Raw genomic sequence first — 20,096 nt, forward strand, 5'->3', positions numbered from 1 at the left:
AAAAGTCAGACCTTGTTTAAACTTCAGTCAGCCTTGACTCAAAATATATTTAGAAAGATATGGCTGAGAGTAACAATACCTGCAAATATTGAAAAGATCCTTAACAAAAGACAAGAAAATGCTTTGTATATGAAAATGTTCAGCCTCCCTCCATATGAGCTTACCCAAAAACTTCTGTCATCAACCCAAGGAGGCTAAAAATAGCACACATGAAGAGCACCTGAGTGTACATGGTCTCTTTATTTGTAGCGCTGTCTGCTGTACCCCTCAAAAGAGCGTGTCCCAGCCGTCTTTGAATAGCCTCGGCCAGAACCAGGAAGTGAAGTTTTAGTGTAGCAGCAAAGAGACAACATGACACCCCCATATCTGCAGGCAAGAAATGCTTTGAGTTACTGTTGTGACTCAACACACTATTCTGAGTATCCACCTATATGTCTAACTGTATGTCTATTTGTGTGTTTGAACATCGATAGCGCAAAATACAGCAGTCAAATTCCATGTATGTGTACTCACTCACATGGCCATGAAAGCTGGTATATATTTACCACTACAACAGCTTCTTAGTGAGATGTCCAGCATTTCTAAGGCTACCTATCATCGACTCACCAGTTACTTAGCAACAGCCAGGAAGTAGATTGTGGAACTCTGAAAGCTGTACAAGCTAAACTCAGTGTTGACATATCTTGTCTCTGGCCAATCAGACACTCTCAAACCTCACGCTACCCAGCGAACTATGACTGAGCAGTCAGAGCGTCAGAACAAGATGAGCAGGTTTTTCACTGTACTGTACGTCCAACAGACAGCTGTTTTTTTTTTTTACTTGTTTGGTTTCCTGACTTGAATAACAAACAAACAGACATATTCAGAAAAGAGACCTTTATGGATGAGCAGGGATTAAGTTTCCACATGCAGCGGCCTCAGGAGTTGATAAATTGTGCAGCAGGCCGGGCCTTTATACAAGGGTGGTTATTTGCTGTATACAGTGAGGTGTGCTGAGTATGTACCTTCTGTCTTTTTTCATTCTCATTTAAAAGAGCTGTATGCAACATTCAAAGCATTATAATAGCAGCAAACACATATTTGCAATGTAAAGATATAGTGGTGTTATCATGTCCATTTGCAGTCCACTTTTTACACAGAGGTTACGCTAAGGGCAGCTACGTCAAGCTAAGTAATTTCATTACAGTGCCTTTGCATTTATACACAAAAGTGTGTGTGTGTGTGTGTGTGTGTGTGTGTGTGTGTGTGTGTGTGTGTGTGTGTGTGTGTGTGTGAGTGAGAGAGAGAGAGAGAGAGAGAGAGGTTTTAGAAGCCGGCATCCGTCAAACATAAAAGAGGCACGACGGACGTTTAACGTCTTGCCTCTAGTGTGACATAACATACGCGTCGCTTTTTAAACATTAACAATGGCATAACACCTCAATAACAATAATTTACTGTCTTTAATACGGCAGCTGATCTTGTCCTCCGCTCGAAGGGTAACAAGCTCCTGGCTCGCACTCATAACACGCTGTCAAAACATTACACTGCATGATGTTTCCACCTCGAACAGGCAGTGTAAAAGGGACTTAAGATATGCGCAAAATGTGACATACAGCTCCTTTAAGTCATGACCCAAAGGTTTCGCAAAGTTCTGAAATCTCTTCATATTGTTTTATTCATTAGGGAAGGAAAAGTAAGAGAAATGTTTTTGCTGAAACTTCCCTTTAGCTTCTAAGACACCAGGACGCCAGGGGCACAGTGTAAACAGATTTGATCTGTTGACTGTAGCTTACAAGCCAAGGGACTGACATTGTAATATTAGCAGAGTTTTCTAGGTAAAAAAACATTACTCAGCATCTAAAATGACTAATGTTGACATTTTCAGGTAAGTCTCTGAGCTGTAAGCTGCATTAGTGAGAGGCTGTGTCAGAGGCAGAATGGCATCACCATCATGCTGATTCAAGGAAGTGACGGTCACTACTTTAGGAAAATAACAGCTGAAGTGAAATGGTTTAAATTAATGTATGCGAAGGCGCTCTCCATCCAGATGGATAGTCAGCAGTGGTTACACTTGTCATAATCATTAATCACATTCATAAAGACATCCCAAAAAACATCTGCCAAATGGTATTAGAGAAAAAGATTTTTTCAGAAGTGCTCTGGGGAGAACCAGACTAAACGCAGATGTGATAGTTGTGTTGGTGCATGTTATTGTGAAAATGTATCTGTGCAATCTGTAGCATGTGTCAGTATTTTGATGATTAATGTGCTTGATGTACATTTAGTTTTCCGGCATGTCGTGTTTGTCGACAAAAGGATTTTCCCTGGCTTGATCAAGAGAATTTCAGTTCCGTTTAAAGAAGTGGAGTCCCTTTTAAGGTTCCCACAGCCTCTGTTTTTTGTTCTCAAAGGTTGTTAAGTGCTCTCTTATACAGCCTCAATCTGCTATGTAAACCCACCTCAGTTATGAAGTTGCCCGGGAAAACCCCGTCTTCATCTATTAACCAAATAACTGTGGTGTGTCTCACTGAATGAGAGAAATGGAGTAATGACCCGACCGTGTCTTGTTGGTCATCTGTGTGTATTTGCTGTCTGTGTGCTTGGCTTGTGTGTGTGCTCTGTTGTGGTGCTTTGTTGTTTAGCTCGCCTGCTTGATAGCATCTGTTTCAAGGGCTACTTTGATATTTTTGAGTTTTAGTCCTATATTTTCCCCTGCCAGCCATGTGTCACAATATACAGTGGGAGGTCTGTGAATATGTTTCACAGATACCTTAAATTTTTTAATTTTTTTAGTATTTTTCAACTTGTACCCTATTTTCCCATGTTTCTGTGTTTAAGTGACTTATAAAAATAACAGTTTTTAAAAGTTTTCAGTGACAAGCCTGCAGCTGCAAAACAGGCTGTAAATTTCAGGGCGTGTTCACACCATCAGTGTACGTGAACTAAAAGTGCTTGTTTTTGTCAGTGACGGGCTTTGATTCATATTCTGTCTCATAACATTAGAGACAGACCTTAGATCATTTTTGTTTGACCAGAAACAGCCTTGAAATTGCTGTTGCCAAACTCACAGGCTCCATTTAAAACTAAATGATTTAAGCGTGTATAGAGACAACATATTTTCACATTTAACTGCATGAATTGAGAGTTTATTTCAACAAAACCAGAGCTGGTGATTGTTTGAGCAGTGGAAGTTGCGAGTTGCAAATTTTTCTTTTGTCGACTGAAGTGTGATTTACCATGATAAAATGACAGGTTTTTTTAAACAGAGTCTGGTGGGCAAGCTGATGGCAATTTCAGTGCTCTGGGTTTTTTTTTGTTTAAGATACATTTTTTGGCATTTTCGCCTTTGGATAGGACAGGAGATCGCTTGTGATTAATTGTCAAAGGGGGAGAGAGAGGGGAAGACATGTAGCAAAGGGCCACAAGCCAGAATCGAACCTGTGGCCGCTGCAGCTGCCGTTTTGATCAAATGAAAAGGATCTTCCTCTTTTCCAAAAAGGTGTACCTCTGTACGGACCCTTTCCATAAGCTGTCAGACACTTAGAATAACAATCTGTGCCTTTCAGTGGCAACAACCACCACTTTCAGTGCACATAAATTGATGGTGCAAACATGCAATGAGTGGTCACATTGTAGCCTCTCACTCAATAGACTTAGATACAAAAACATGGGAAAACAGGTTGAAAAATACCAAACTTGCCCTCTAAATGCTGTCTGTCTGTGCAAGTGACACATCAGCTCAGCCTCAGAGACCCCCACCCTATCTGTGACAGTTGTCTAGTGAACACTACCCCCCTCGCCCCCCTTAAATGTCAGGCTAAAATACCAACAGAGCAAATGTCAAGGTGGCCCTCTGGCTGTAAGTGGTTTTGTCTGCTCTATGTTGAAGTCTCGTTCTGTTGCATGCGTCGTTCAGCAGTGAGCTTGGGCTGTTCAGAACCTGGTTGGGAACGCTGGAGAGAAGGTACCGCTCCAACACATAGACTGTACCCTAAGTGAGGAATAGGCACCTTTTTCTCAGAACATAATCTGTGCCGTGACGTCCTACCCATTCCTGTTTTATCCAGCTGTCCCCAGTTACCCTTCTGAAAAATGTTTGAAATTCTGCATGAGTATTCATGATGACGAGCTGCAATGAAGTGATGCTGCACACGGGCAGCCACATTTGTATAACCCAGAGGTGCTGTCTACAATATGCAAATCAAGCATGCTTAGACTGAAAAATATCCAGCTGCACCATGAAAACACATCAGCCCCCATCCACATCTTGCAACAGCGCCTAATATCACACCTTTGGAATACTTACAGTCCGTAACTAATCTTTCCTTAAGTGACCTTGGAAAGCCCTTATATGTTGATATTTGAAAATATTACAGCTGTTTCCCTTTTTGCAGTATGTAGTCTTTCCCAATCAATCAGTCATCTTCATAACTAGAATATGTCACACCGGTTCCCACTAACCTGTCAGATCCAGCCTTTCTCTCCTTGCCTCTGTGTTCATAGAACAGCTGTGTGTTTGTCATCCGTGCACAACTTGAACACATCCACGTCAAATTAAAAGGATCCGATGAAGCTGTTCATCAGACAGTTAGACAATAAACTTCACCGGAAAGCATTTCTTGATAAAGTGTTGAGTGTATTAGAGGTCTGCATGGGACTGCCTAATAAATCCCACACTGAGATGAGTTTTGACTATTACAGATTGCTCCAGCAGATACACTATTCAAGTCCCGCCCTATCCCATAGAGAAAACACCACGTTGTCCTTAAAAATCAGAAAAAAACATTTTTTCAGCTACCCATCTTCAAAAGATGTGGGAACTACAAGATTTTGGATTGTGTCTCTCTTTTTTTATATGTAATGTTTCACATAGTAACAGATACAGACCAGCTGCCATAATGTGAGACTACAGATTGGCAGTAATAGCATGTTTCTTTTATGGGTCAGTTGCAGTTTAAAAAAAAAAATTCTGTTACTGACTAAGGCGTTGTTCGGACTGCTAGTCCAAATCTGTATTTTTGAATATCCAGATTAATTTTACAAAGTCTGGACAGCAAAGAAAAAAAACACATTAAATGTGACTTTTGCAAATCAGATCCAGACCACATTTAGCGGTGGTTTACAATACAATTCCAATCGGATTACTACCATGTGTCTTCAGTCTGAACACTCTGGCCACTTAAATCTGATTTTAAAGCGTCTTTTGCGTCACAACATGACACATAACATCAAATTCAGAGGGACGGAGAGTGCTGATGAACGCTGTGGAGGACAACATGAAGAACAGGAGTCTGTGGACACACAGCAAAATAAACTGTCTGCTATCGCTTTGCGACGGAGGAGTTCTGAACCACAGCTTGGCAGCGTGATTGCTTGAATGCCAAAATGATGGACCTCCATTTCTCGTACTTTCATGTTGGAAAGCTGCGCCACCAGCGTCGCTTCGTAGTTACTGATGCCTTCGTCGTTACATCAGATAGGCTAGTGATATCTGGACGCACAAGTCTGACCTGATCACTTGTTAAAAACAGTGCAGACAGTCTGTCTGAAAGATCTGATTTGAGAAACAAATCTCATTTGCCTGAAATCTAAATATTACCTCGATGTCTAGTCTTATAGAGCAAAATTGCACTGCACATGAGAGATAAAGGAAAAACTGAAACTCAGCTTTTTTCGGTCACTAGTTTTGAAGCATTTACCTGAATGCATAAGCCTATTAAATAATGCCTTTCCTAATTTTATATATGAATAATGATTTTGACAGCCCACATGAGAGAAACCACATCCTGCACGTGCAACATTTGTATTATGTGGTATTCCAGTCCCATTGCAGCCTCTTTACAGTGAATGGTCCAACTGAGTGAGATCTCTATTTTTTCCACTTTCTGCATTTATTACTCTGTCTTTGTCTTTCAGTTTGTGTGCTTTTGCTGTTTCTGTTTATGTTTGCCATCTGCTGCAGGTGCACTGGTGCTGCACACCGGCATAGAAGATGTGCACGCACATGCTTACAAAGCAAATGCAAGCTTTTAGCTCAGTGAATAGTTTGTGTGCAAAATGTTGGTGTGTCGTTGTCTCTGTGTGTGTTTGTGAGAGAGGTTTGTGATGCTTTGCCCTACGGTCGAGGCACAGAGGATTAACTGTGTGTATCTGCGTGTGTTTCCTGACCTGATGTGGCCCTAAATATTGACTTGGCTGATTTAAGGGATTATATGAAACATGAGGGCAAACAGAGGTTGAACAGACATAGATACTTATATGACCTTACACTGAGGTAAGTAGCAATTGAGAGGGAAGTGATTTTCTTTTACTGGTGTTTGCTAACTGTTTGTTTCTCCCCCACATCCCTCCTCTTCACTCTCATCCCCTCTTGTTGTAACTTTCTTCCTTTTGTTCCATCCTCCCCACCTTTCAAACTGCACTTTTTTGCTGCTTTCTCTTCCCTCATCTCCTGTCCAATCTCCGTCACCCTGAATTCCTTTCATTTGCACCTCCTCCTCTCTGCCTCCTCTCTTATCACACCCTCCAACCTCTTCCCAATCCCTCTCCAATCTTTTCACACTTCTCTCATCTTCTCCACATCCACCTCTCTGCTCTCCTACACCCTCCCCTCCTCTGTATCACCTCTTTCTTTACCTTCCCTCCCTCCATATCCCTCCTCTTTCCTCCCACACCACCTCCATAGTGCCCCACCTCAGCGGGCGCCCGGTGCCTCACCATCTGCCCACAACATCAGCAGCGCCGCTGTGTCAGACCGCACCAACTTCTCCCGAGGGGTGGGCATCCGCAGCACATTCCACGCGGGCCAGCAGCGAGGTGCCCGGGACCAGCAGGGCTCCGCCTACCCCGGCGGGCCCGCGTCCCCATCGCTGTCACATGGCAACAGCCAGGCCCGGAGGACACATGGCGCCACAGGGATTTTCAGCAAGTTCACATCCAAGTTTGTACGCAGGTGAGTGGCGGAAAAGAGAGGCAGGAGCATGGGAAAGTGGGAAAATACTCTGCATAATACTATTTGCAGTGTCGGCGAGAAGAGAAAGGAAGCAGCATGACGGATAGAACAGGAGAGGATTTGTGGCAGAAGAAGAAAGTTCACAGTAAATGCAGAGCAGTGTGGTAGCAGCTGCTCTACTTATTATCCAGCTACTTTGCAGCACAAATAGAGTTTGAAGCTTTTTCTGAGTATTGAGGTTTCAGCTTTAAAGAGAAAATGACTAGGTTTACGTTACAAGCCATTTCATGTGCTCGTTTCCTCTCGGCAACGACGCACCGTACGTCCATGTCATCACTGGAGTATTTCTTTAAAGGGGCTGGTCTCATCTCATCCCTATCACTAAACTTGTGCTGATCTGTAACTCTGCTGGGAGCAGAAAGGGAGAGGAAGGGAACAGCTGTGTCTCCTCTATAATTTTGTTGGGAGCAGTGGTGACTGAGGAGTAATTTTGGTTTTGGTTCCCCGTCTGGCCCAGTTTTCATCTCAGTCCTCTACTGCAGGTTGCAGCACTAAAACTGCTCTTCTGGGTATCTAGTTGTAATCAAAGCTTAAGTTGTTTTATTTAGATTTTTTAAATTATCTGTGGAAATGGAGTCAGTTCTGTAGCTTTGATCCAACTCTGCTGTGTAAATACAGTGAGGTACAGATAGTATATTGTGGCTAAAAAAGTGGAAGAGAAGGAAAAACCTGACTAATGTAGTATTTACCAGGAGTAGTCCCTAGACGTTTTTTAACACAGAGCTCGCGCCGTGGGGTTTCTTTGCATTTTAACACACAACCAAATGACGGTGGCATCATTTTATGCTGCCTAAATGGAACTCATGAGTTCGTAGTTACAACATGGAAAGCCATGTACAAGACATGCTTTGCGTCCAAGTGCGTCCAATTTAGCGAGGTAACGAGTAAGTTACGGTCATAAAATTATACAACAACTCTATACAATTAAAATTACAATAAATTACCATCCAATGAGAGCTCCCAGAATCAGACATCAGACATTTACTGCCGCTGTTCTTCTTTGAATTACTTGCCAAAAGCTACTTTTTTAAATCACCCATGGAGTGTCGTACACATGACACGTCGTCCCACTGGCCCCACCCATTGTGATGTCTGTCCCGCTTTAAGTTTTACACCTTGTTTCGGGGCTGTTACTACCTCTGTTCCCGGCTCAGAGGCGAGACAACTCTGTTCCCCCTTTCAGGGATCATACATTATATACAGAACAGCGATGTGGCATAGCGGCGCATTATTGCCGCCTTGAACAGGCAGTGCAAAAGAGACTACAGACACCGTTTTGGCGCTGTTGCTACCTTTCACAGTGGCTTAAAGACGCGACAACTCTGTTCCTGCATTCTGCGATTATTCCTTTTAAATAGCACAATATTCCAGTCTTGAAGAGGCAGTGTAAAAGAGACTTCTGACTACAGTGTCTTCTGACAGCTAGACGACTTCTCACCAAACCCATTGGTATCCACTAGTTTCATGTAAAAAAAAGGCTGAGCCATTTCTTTAAAGAGGTAAAATTTCACTGTTTGATCTAAATGATATATGAAGGGTGGTGAAGTCTGAGTCAGAATGAGAGAGAGAAGTATGAAAAAAGGAGCAGCGAGGCTGACTGGCATATCATAATCAGAGGCCGCCGTCAGACTGGTGGAGGAGAGGAAGTGACAGGAAGTGAGGGTTTAAAGGTGTCAGGAACGAACGAGACGGAGAGAGGAAGGGCCCAGTGAGCCAAGCGGAGGGAGCAGGTGACATTTTCGTCATTGCGCCTGTGTCACCTCGCAGTCCCGGAGGTTCATTAATGAATACAAGTGTTGAAATGTACGTAAGGAAGGAAGGAAGGAAGAGAAAGAAAGGATGAGTCGTATTTAGGGTATTTTTAAGCTTGACATTCATGGAGAATGTTCAGAGTGTCTTGCCTGTATGTGTGGGAGTTGGTGTGTGTGTGTGTGTGTGTGTGTGTGTGTGTGTGTGTGTGTGTGTGTGTGTGTGTGTGTGTGTGTGTGTGTGTGTGTGTGTGTGTGTGTGTGTGTGTGTAAGAGGCGGAGGTACAGGCACAGCCACTCTCTAGGCCTCCCACTCAGAGATACTGTAGCTCCGTGGCGACAGTATCCATGGTTACACCGGAGATATCACTTTTCCCTCAACTATAAATACCGCTAGTGGGGACACCTTGACACACATGCACGCCACACATGCACACACAACTTGGCGTGCTTTTAGGAAGTAGAGGTGGTAGAGACAGAGAGATTATGTTGCGTTTGTGTGCTTTGACCACACGCACACACACACACACACATATATATATATACACTAGAGCGGTGTTTTATTAACATATCACATAACCTCACCACTGCATTTTCCTGCTTGGTCTGGAGAGTGATGTTTCTCCGTCCTTCAAACACATCCGTGTGCCTGCATGTGTGTGTTGGCTAGATTAAGTTTCTCAATGTGTGTTAAAGATTAAGTTGTTGCTTAACCTGTGCATTTTCATTTGTGTCTTTGTGTGCATATAGGAGGTGGTTTTCTCTCCCTTTTATCATTTTTTTTTTTTTTATCACATTTAAACTTTTCACCTCACCAACACTTCTTTTCAGGATCACCCAGGACTGCTCTGTATGTGGAGGAGCGCTTCATTTTATATTGCGAGGGGAGGGGAGGCGGGGGTGACTGTGTTCAAACAGGGTCTCTTAATGGAATTTTCCCACAGAGCTCCTTAATTCCTTCTGACATGTTCTGGTGTACATTTTTAATAATGTCTGTTAACACATTCACTCCCCAAATTCCCGCATTTAAACACAGTAACACTGATTTTTGTTTTTGTTTGTTGTTTATTTTTGATTATTTCAATGTTACTTTCTGCTTCAGTCCCAAATGAGCCTGCTTCATGTTGGACAGTTTGCTTTAAAGGGATAGTTCCGATTTTTCTGAAGTGGGGTTATATGGGGTATTTATCCTAAGATAATGTATCACAAGCAGTAGATGTAAGTCGGCACGCCCCAAGTTTGAAGAAGCAGGCTAGAGTCCGACATGGAAGCTAAGCAGCTTGCTGTGTAGAGTCCAGCAACGAAATTTATTTTAGCCACCTAAAAATAAAGTCATTAACAGTTTGAGTGTACGTCATATTGAGAGCATTTTCACTGCTTTACTTTAAAGCCAGACAGCAATTTTCAATGGGAAAATGAAGCTGTTATATCGCTGTTTTGTAAAGCCAGACTCCATTGAGAAAGACAGTGATTTAACATTGCTTAAAAACAGGAGCTGCTGGTTCACTGCTGCCTTGATCAGTTAGTTTATTTGTGTTATTGTGTGACTTTGGCTTCCAAAACCATCTGTAGGGATTTACCAAAGTCACACTAACAGAAACTAATGAACTGATGGAGGCAGCAGTAGACCAGCAGCTCCTGTTTTCAGCGAGCTTAAATTACTGTTTTTCTCAATGGAGTCTGGTTACTTTGACGAGAGCATAGATGGAAATCTGAAGCAGTTAACAGTTTCCCTGTCGAAATGGGCTTACTGATGAAGGATAGAGCAGTGAAAATATTCTCAATAGAGCACACTTAAACTAATAATGATTTTTATTCAGGTTGTTAAAATACGTTTTGTTGCTGTTGGACTCCGGCCAGCTTACATCTAATGTATGTAATACACTGACTACGGATAAGTGCCTCACACAATTCCAAATTTTAAAAAAAATCCAAACTACCCCTTTAAAGTTTGCTACTTAGAGGGTAGCTTGTCTTTACAGGAAAGTCATAAATCTATACGTTTTTATATATCCGTTTGTTTCTCTTTCTTTCTTTATCCCTCTTTTGTTTTTGTAGAAATCTGTCGTTCAGGTTTCCGAGAAGGTAGGCAACACCCCCAACGTTAAATATAACCCCTTGATATATACGTATATTCTCTTCTTCATATATATTTTACATATATATATTTCCTCCCCTTTTGGTGTTTCGTGCAGCTTTTTTTTGTTGAAATCTTACTTTTGTGCCTTGAGCCTTATCTTTCCTCCTTTTTTTTCTGTGGTTGGCCCCTTTTTTTTTGAGCCTTCTGGTTTTGAGTGCCGTGTTTTGGCCCATTTTTTTTTTTTTTATTTGATTATTTTGACTAACTTCCCCCTCACCCAGCCACCCACTCACTTAACTCAATCACTCCGTCATCACGCAGCACAATAACACCTCACCCTTCTTCCTCTCCGTCCCTCCATCGTCCCTCCCACCCACCTCATCCTCAAACCCTTCTTTGTTCCATTTATTTAGCAGGTAGAGTGTGTGTGAGCCCATATTCCCCCTGTAGCATCCCAGATTTAGGTCGAGTCTTAATGGTGCAATAGATCAAACTACTCTCTTTCTAATCTTAACCCCTTCTTAGCCTCAGATGCAGGTAACGTCCTTTTTATAACTGGTGATGTAATGATTTAAACTGTCACCCCATGATCACACACATATGGGAGACTAAAATAATCAAATAAATATATTTTATTTTAATTATCTCTTATCAGCAGGTGTTTTTGTTTTAGCCTTGCTGTGTCACTTTACCCAGCATTGTTTAACGCTGCTAACCATTAAACAATCTAACGCCACCTACCAAACTACCACCCATCTCACCTCTCTGCTTTCATCCGTTTGGTCACGAGATTCAAGTTAGAGTCGTGTTTTTTAATTTTTTGGTGCAAGTTTGTCATCATCCCACAAGGGAAAGTCATTAGTATTAAGAAGTCCTCGGCTGTAGTTGTGGATGGAGCTAGAGAGGAGGAGAGGACCCGGGAGGGACGGGGCTGCAGTGTTTTTCTCAGGCTGCACTCTTTTTCTGGAGGCTGCACTCTTTCTTTCTTTTCATCGCTCTGTCCTCACTCTGGCACTGGCTCTCTAACAGCAGCAGCAACAGAACTGGATGGCTTTGACCTACTCTGGCTGGAAAAGACCTTTATGCTGTGGACACATACACACACACCCCGATGACACTTGATGCACATATATGCACATCTTTACTGACAAACATGTACAAACACACACCTCATCTCCATGCTCATGTAGATATTTGCACTAAACGCAGAACACACAGAAGACACATTTTACATGAATATGCGGCACAACACACATCTCACAGGCACATTTCTCTCAAACACACTTGCTTTTGAGTGTGTGTTTTGCTTTTTACCAGCAGGTAGAGCAATTTTCCTGTAATCTGGATCTGGACCATTGCTCCACCTGGTGGTTAGAAGTTATAATACTATTTTATTATCACAGTGTTTTGATAAACTACTTCTCAGTTTTTCTATGGAAGCAGTAAAGCTTTTGGTCTATTTAGGGTACCTCATAAATCATTACAATTGACATATGAAAGGGAGAAGTAATCTATCTTAAAAAGATATATGTATAACTACAGGGCGAATGAGTTATGTTTATAAGCATATAAATAGATTTAAGTTGCATACATGTACTGTGCTTGTTGTAGTGGTAAGAAAAGTTCCCTACATAACTAAAGGGAGATTTATTTTGCTTAATCATGTTATCATTCCTTTATTTTCCCTTGATGTCATTGTACCTCTCCTATGGAGCCATTCTGCATCCCTTCATATTTAGCCAAATCATACAGAGCATGCAAAATGGCATAAATAACTTAATTTTATATTGTTTAACAATTTGCCTTGCGTAACTTTTTCCCACTTGTCATTTCCCATGTGCTACATGTTTAACCGTATTTCTGTTGCAGAAGGTATTATACGTGTTTTTGTTTTTGGTTTTTTTTATATATATGGGGCAAAACAGGACTGATGTCTTTTCCTACAATAGAATGAATTTGAGATCATTAACTGTTGAATTTGTCGTGTGTATGTGTTATTTTCATTCCATTGTCTGCATGTGTTGTGCTGTCGTCTGTCTTTGTGGCTCTTCGTTGTTGTCTGCTTTTCTCCGTTAAGTTTTGTGTGTTTTCAGTCTCGTCTGCTGGTATGAGAGAAGAATATCTCTGTGTGTGTGTGTGTGTGTGTGTGTGTGTGTTACTTTTGTGTTACGTAGGATTTTATCAAAAAGCCTCTGTGAAGGTCCATTGTTACTAATAAAGGTTTTAATGCAGTGCTGGGATCATTAATGCTCCTAACCTCCTTTAGCCGCACGACAAGCCCTCACCATGCCGACCATTCTGTTCCAAACCATTCCATCCCAGTCCAAATTGTTCCATTTCAACATTCCAGTTTGTTGGATTCCATTCCAAACCAATCCATTTCGTTCTAACCCATTCCATCCATGTTCCATATTACATTTTGTTCCCAACATTCCATTTTGTTGGAATCCATTCAGTTCCAGGCCGCTCAGTTCTGTTCTAAACCATTCTATTGTGTTCTAAATTGTTTCGTGTTAAATTTGGTCAAACAGGCCATCTTGTTGGAACCCATTCCATTTCAGGCCAGTCCATTCTGTTCTAAACCATTCCATTCTGTTCCAAACTGTTCCATTTCATTTTTGTTCAGAACACTCCATTCTTTGAAATCCATTCCAGCCCCCTCCAGTCTGTTTCAAATTCTTTCATATTACATTTTGTTGTTTGTACTTTTTGTTTTGTTAACAACTTTCCATTTTGTTAGAAGCCATTCCATTCAGTTCTCTTCCATACCATTCAACACTCAATTTTGTTGGCAACATTCCACTTTTTGGAAGCCATTTCAAGCCACACTCTCTCAGATTTTTCCATATCACTTATTTTCCCCATATTCTTTATTATCAGAGCCCAATTTATTGCAGGCCGTTCCATTCTATTTCAACTTTTTTAACCTACTTTAATTCCTTTTTTAATTATCCATTACATTTTGAGCTATCTAGATTTTGTCCATACTTTCAATTTAGTGCCAGGGCATTATATTCTATTCACAACTGTTCTTTTCTGCCCATCACTTTTTTCTCATCCAGCTGCTTGCACAAGTTGGCCTACTTATAACATAACTCTCCTGAAGTATAGTTTTATGAGTTAGACTAAAGTAGGCTGCACACATTACTAATACTGCTAAAGTAGTTCTTACAGAGAGATTAGCTGTTACAAAATACTTAGACCTATTTACTGCCAGGTGTATTTTTAGTATAGTAAGCTGAATGAAACCACAAAATTAGCTTGTTAAAGAGCAAACTTGCCTGATAACTACCACAGTTTCCACGGTTACTTTGATTGTTTCTCCACTGTTTGGCATAGTAACAACCACAAAGAACTTCCATTGATACTCTTTAACTGGAGATATCTACTGCGGAGAACAAAAACACTATCCTCTCCCTGTTGTGGTTGCACAATGGTTGACGCACTTCCTTTGTGCCGTAAATTAATAACTTTTCCCACAAGAAACACGCTATACCTCGAATTATAAAAGGTTACGCTGATGACATTAGACCCAATAATCAAATTACATTGGCTAGCATCATCAGATACTCTCTCTCTTTCACTTGATTGTAAACAGCATGAATACTGTCGACTCTGAGACACATGCCCACATTTTCAAACATTTGGCATTTATGATTAAAACACTGAAAGCAGTAGTTACTAAGAACGTATGAAGAACTTGAACACATAAATTAGTAATAGATTTATAAATGTCTGATGCAACTCCATGCTTTTCTGCACTCATCTTTTGACTAACTGAACGCTCGTGACGTCTCCACGTTGAGGAGCTGTGAAATAATGGTCACTCAGAGTGGACTGGCATTGGGATCTGCGCTGTGGAAGTCATCAGGTGGCTCTGGCTTTAATTTTGAACACTTGGAGTGGAAATAAGAGATTTGGCATCAATGTTCGACGTGGTTGGATTGGAACAGTCAGGCAGGCATGGCGAGCAGCGTGACTTTGTCCAGCCAGCTGATTTACTATCTGTGCAAGAGTCCAGTTGTTGCCCTAAGCCCTCAAAAAGACTAAACTTGTGTTGATTTTTCTCGAGGAGTCCGTATGAGGGAGAGGGTCGGGATGAGGGGAGCAGGTGAGATACAGTGCAGCCCGAAAAAACCCCTACAAACCCCCCAGACTCTACCAAAACCGCCTGCCAATCAGTAGCCTGGAGCCAATCACTAGATGATCTCTGAGCTTGTTGTGAATGGCTGGGAGACGGGCGGGGGGGCCGAGCTGGGATCTAATTGGTTGGTGATGGTGATAACGGCTTGACCAATCAGGGGACGGGAGATTAGACGTGAATGGTAGCATCCCAGAGAATGAGAGTGCTGGTGTGGAGGTGGACCTGCATGTGTGTGTGTGTGTGTGTGTGTGTGGGGAAATCAGAAATGAAGTACCCAAATGTGTGTTTGTGTGCAGACTCCAAAATTTACAGCATTGCACACACATGAAAATCCACACACACGTTTTGGTAAGATATGCACACACAAACACACAAAGGGGTACTTAAATTTTTTTTTTTTTTTTTTTTTTGCTTTGTCTTCATTCATTTCCACGACCTCATCATCTCCCTCTTCCTCTCAATCACTCCATTTCTCCCTCCTCCTCCTTTTTTGTCTCTACTTTTAAATAATTCTCTCAATTCACACTTCTTCTTTCTTCCTCATCCTCCCTTCCCCCTGCTCTGTCTCCTCCTACCCTGTCCTCTCATCTCTTTATCTGTCCTTCTTCTCTTCTTGTCTTCCCCCACCTTTCTGCTTCTCCTCCACCCTCCCATCCCTCACCCAGGTCTATGCTGAGCAGCACGGTGGACAAGTCAGAGAAGACGTCTGGCGGTGTTCTCTCCTCCTCTTCCAACAACGATGAGAACAACTCCTCACCAGGATCTGGTAACACTGGTATGATGGGTTTTATTACTATTTTTCAATTTTGTCAATGGAAGCATAAACAGGTCAGTGATAGGACATTACATGATGACAACTGAATTTTCCAAATATTCCAATTTAATAACAATCTTGTTACTGTGGTTAATATTGCAAAACAGTATGGTTCTTTATTGCAACTTCAGGTGAGAGTAGTGCAAATGGAACCATTTCTCAGCACTTTGACATAAAGTATGTCTAACCATGGAGCAGAGAGATCCAAGAATCAAGCATGACACCTAAATAATCACTATCAAACTTGGCTTGAGTTAAAAATTTGAGACGGCTGCAGGGTCTTTTAAACACTCAGGACCGATGATAAGGACCCGTGTCTTATCCTCATTCAAATTTTGGGACCTCTGACAGAGAGTTCAGGCCAGCTGAGTGTCTGTTGTGGAGTTTGATAGACTGACCTTTCACAGGTAGAGAGAGACTTAACTATTAACAACATTAAAGGATTCTGTTCAAAGTGCAATATTAACCCTCTGAAGCCTGAGCAAATTGTTTTGATGTCTTTCAAAACCATGGGGAGAAGGCAGTGAGCAACTAAACAAGATATTTGAAAAGAAATGACCTATAAAATAAGCGTTAAAAAAGTCAGTCAAACTAGAAAATGACCTAAAATGTGCTGAAAGTGTTTTTTTTTTTGTAACGTAACTATAATGATACAAGTATTATATTTAGAATAAAAATTTTCTGAACATTGTCCCCTTACATTACGTTTCCAATAATCCTCCCATCTAAAACTATTTTAAGGTAATTTTCTTCTTATCGTTTTCTAATTTCTTGCAATTCTTGTGGCATTCTTGCCAGGTTGGTCATCGCCCTTTACCCATTTTTCAAAACCAATTTGAGAAAGGCGCCTGAACACAACCCAAGAAAATTGATGTTGCACTTCATGCAAAATTCGTGATGACCTCATTTTTGGCTGCCTTGCATCAGGCACGCTAAGGCAAGCATGAACCCAGCTTAGTAAAGAGGACCGCCACTGAGGCATTTTGGAGTACGACTGAAACGGCTGCAGCTAAAAGTGAAACTTTTTGTGCTATATGACGTATTGATGCTCCACCATCACAGCTCATCTCTGTGCGCAGTAGTCTGTCGACATTTGTGATTTGATGTAGTGATGTCAGGCGAACACGTCACATCAAATGTCCCCAAGCTGTTGTTTTAAAGGGCTTTCATATGTATCATTTTTCATTCTTCTTTTTTTGCTTTCGTCTCCCATCGTTGTCCTCGTCACTTAATTCTCTTTTCCTGTCTTCTGTCACGTCCTCTCATGACTCTCGGGCTCTCGCATCCGCTCTGTAATTTTTCATCTCTTATCGGATCTATCAGTTGTTTCCCTCTCTCGTCTCTTCATTACTCTCATTTCTCTCCCTCTCACCACTCTGTCTCTCCTCTCCTCCCCCCTCAGGTGGCACCGGCACCCCTCCGGCTATCGGAAGCCAGAAGGACTCAGCCAAGCCTCGCTCGCTGCGTTTCACCTGGTCCATGAAGACCACGTCGTCCATGGAGCCCATGGAGATGATGCGCGAGATCCGCAAGGTGCTCGACTCCAACAGCTGCGAGTACGAGCTGCGCGAGCGCTACATGCTGCTGTGTGTGTCGGGCAACCCGGCGCGCGACGACTTCGTCCAGTGGGAGATGGAGGTGTGCAAGCTGCCGCGGCTCTCCCTCAACGGCGTGCGCTTCAAACGGATCTCAGGCACGTCCATCGCCTTCAAGAACATTGCCTCAAAGATTGCCAACGAGCTCAAACTGTGAGTGCGGAGGAGCAGCGAGGAGAGATGAGATTAGGAGGTTGGAGGAGGGAGGGTGAAGGGAGTGAGGATGAAGATGCTGTAAGCGGGGCGGGGAACTGTGGAGGTCAGAAGGTAAGCTGAAGGGCGGGATCACTTTAAAAATAACACGATTGTTATCTGGACAAAGGTCTGACGTAGGGCTATTGGTTCTCTGAGACTAGAAAACGTTTCTTTTCTAGAAGTTTTGTTCCTTAAGTTCACGAGGCCCTGCCACTAGAAACTCTGAGCTGAGTTGTGAAGTACTTATAGACCGAGGTCTTCTCTCTTCCCTGCTGTTTTTTTTTTTTTTATTTGTCACGTTCTACTTAGACGTTCCACTCTTCTGCATGTCCGATCTGCTCTCTGTTTTTTAGTAGTCACACTTTGATCACTTTGACCACTCCTGTCACTTCTTCCTGCTATTTATTCAGTTTTTCTGCACGGCTCTGCTGCCAGGTGTTTTTTGGGTGGGAGGGAGGACACACAGAGCGGAGCAATGGCTGAAAAAAAAACCTTTCTCTCTGAATCTCTAACAAGTGGCGATGATTGACGGGAAGTGCGGAGCCTTACTTTTGCTGGAAAACTCAAACGGAGTTTTGATTGAATCTGATCTCCTCCAAAACTGAATGGACTCCAACTGAGCCAGGACTATTGGTCACTGAAGCCCACTGACTCTCTCACACACTCTCACACACTCACACACACTCACACACACTCTTACACACACACACACACACACACACACACACACACTTTGAGATGGACTTTGGATGGAGGAACTCTGCTGTTGTTGGTTAAAGGACCCTCTCCACCTGCCCACCCAAAACCTCCCCTCCTGCCCCAAAATGAACTTTAAAAAATCCACTTGATCCATCCTTTCACCGCCTTCCCTTCCCTTCTCACACACACACACACACACACACACACACACACACACACACACACCACCGCCTCTCCCTCTAATTTCAAACTGAACTCAGCACAAACACATCCATCTGTTTCGCCTCTTCACTCCCTTTTTGTTCCTCATTTTTAGTTCAAGTCCGAGGAGTCCAGTCAGACTCGGTGTCGATTGTTTCGGGCTTCCCTTCAAATCCGTACTTTTGTTATTTTTGAAAATTTTTAGTTTCTTCTTCTTTTATGGCTTTTTTAAAAGAGTTGTGCACTGGAAAAGAGAGGCAAACTGGGGAGGGAAGGACAGTTCGTAGACGGGGGGTTGTTGTCGATGGATTTTACGTTGCCTTTCTTTGTAGATTTAAATTTGGGTTTTTTTTTTGTTGTCAGCACATAAATGCTCGAATGATTTTATTTGTACTTTTTATTTTTTATGTTGGTATCACTTCGGTTGGCATCACGCCTTCATATCCAGAATGTCAACCCTGAACCGACGCATTTCTTACCCCCCCTCCCCTCCCCCCTCACCCACTCACCATCCCCACTCTGCTACACGTGTTCCCAAAGAGCAAACACACAAAAACGGTGTCTTTGGAGTATGTAACAAACAGTATGTGTGTGTGTGAGTGTATTATAAAAAGATCACTGGAAAAAAAAAAGAGAAAAAAAAGGAAGAAAAAAAAGGAAGAATCGACAACGACGACAACGAATGGTGAATTATTTTCTTCTTCTACTTTTGATTTGATAATATATTTTTGTGTCGTTGGAAATTTTTGGGTTTGTACAGATTTGGATTTTTTCGGGTCGGGAGGGGAGGGTGGACGGGGGGTGTGAAGGGTCACGTCGGATCATATCATTGCTGCCTTTTCGGTGTAGTGCACCTTTAACACACACATTTAACACAGTGTATCGCATTAAACCCCAGCCCCGAGCGCAGACAGCAGTTATCGGTGTATTTAAAGATGTTGGTGGTGGTGGTGACGACTACTGCTCGTTCATTTTCGGCCATTTTTTCTTTTGTTTTTCATCTGTCTGTTCTTTTTAAAGGCCTTATCGGTCCAGAATGGCTTGAAGCAGAGAGAAAAGACTTCTTCGCCAAAACGTTCTCATATCAGAGTTCACGTTCAAAACCAGAAGACGTCACTTCCTTTCTCTCACTTTTACGTCGACGCTCCAGTTTGTCGAAGCAGAAGAAACACAAACACACACACACACACACACACGCACACGCGGGGGTTAAAGAAAGGTGGCGATGGGGACAACGCCGGGTCCCGTCAGCTGGTTGTAACTTAACACTTTTTCTGTTCTTTCTCTCACAATGACACACTGTCGTTTTTATTATTTTACTTTCAGTTTTTAATACGTCAGATTTTTTTCTTTTAAAAGTTGATCATTGTATTAAGGTGCTGGGTATTGGATTCTAATTATTATTCTGGCTGTTGCTGTTATATTATCTCTTTCAGGGTTGATTTTATTTTACATTATTTTTTTGTTTTACATTGCTGTAATTTACATTGATTTTAAATGTGTTTTGAGCAAACTGTAACTGTAGTGGTGGGTTTGGGGGTTGGGAGGGGTGATCAACTCCTGAAAAAATGTATTATTTGTTTGTTTTTTTTGTGCAAAGATGAAATGATGAAAAATTACAATGAT

At 42.1% G+C, this 20,096-nt stretch overlaps 1 protein-coding gene across 9 annotated transcripts in view; it reads left to right on the top strand.

The window, feature by feature from the left end:
• The window catches only part of mark2b (MAP/microtubule affinity-regulating kinase 2b), a 63,964-nt gene extending 44,319 nt beyond the window's left edge, over positions 1–19,645 (top strand). For 4 of the 9 annotated variants that reach the window (XM_042511954.1, XM_042511962.1, XM_042511959.1 and 1 more), the window contains 5 exons: positions 6,668–6,934; positions 10,801–10,827; positions 14,895–14,933; positions 15,632–15,741; positions 17,183–19,645. In XM_042511954.1, the coding sequence (XP_042367888.1) occupies positions 6,668–6,934; positions 10,801–10,827; positions 14,895–14,933; positions 15,632–15,741; positions 17,183–17,532 (793 nt within the window). In that variant the 3' untranslated portion in view covers positions 17,533–19,645. The remainder of the gene's footprint in view (positions 1–6,667; positions 6,935–10,800; positions 10,828–14,894; positions 14,934–15,631; positions 15,742–17,182) is intronic. The other 5 variants (XM_042511956.1, XM_042511960.1, XM_042511957.1 and 2 more) reach the window with 5 other exon arrangements.
• The last annotated feature ends 451 nt before the right edge of the window (positions 19,646–20,096 follow it).

This window comes from Plectropomus leopardus, chromosome 23 (assembly GCF_008729295.1).
Source record: "Plectropomus leopardus isolate mb chromosome 23, YSFRI_Pleo_2.0, whole genome shotgun sequence".
In the NCBI taxonomy this organism is placed as follows: Eukaryota; Metazoa; Chordata; class Actinopteri; order Perciformes; family Serranidae; genus Plectropomus; species Plectropomus leopardus.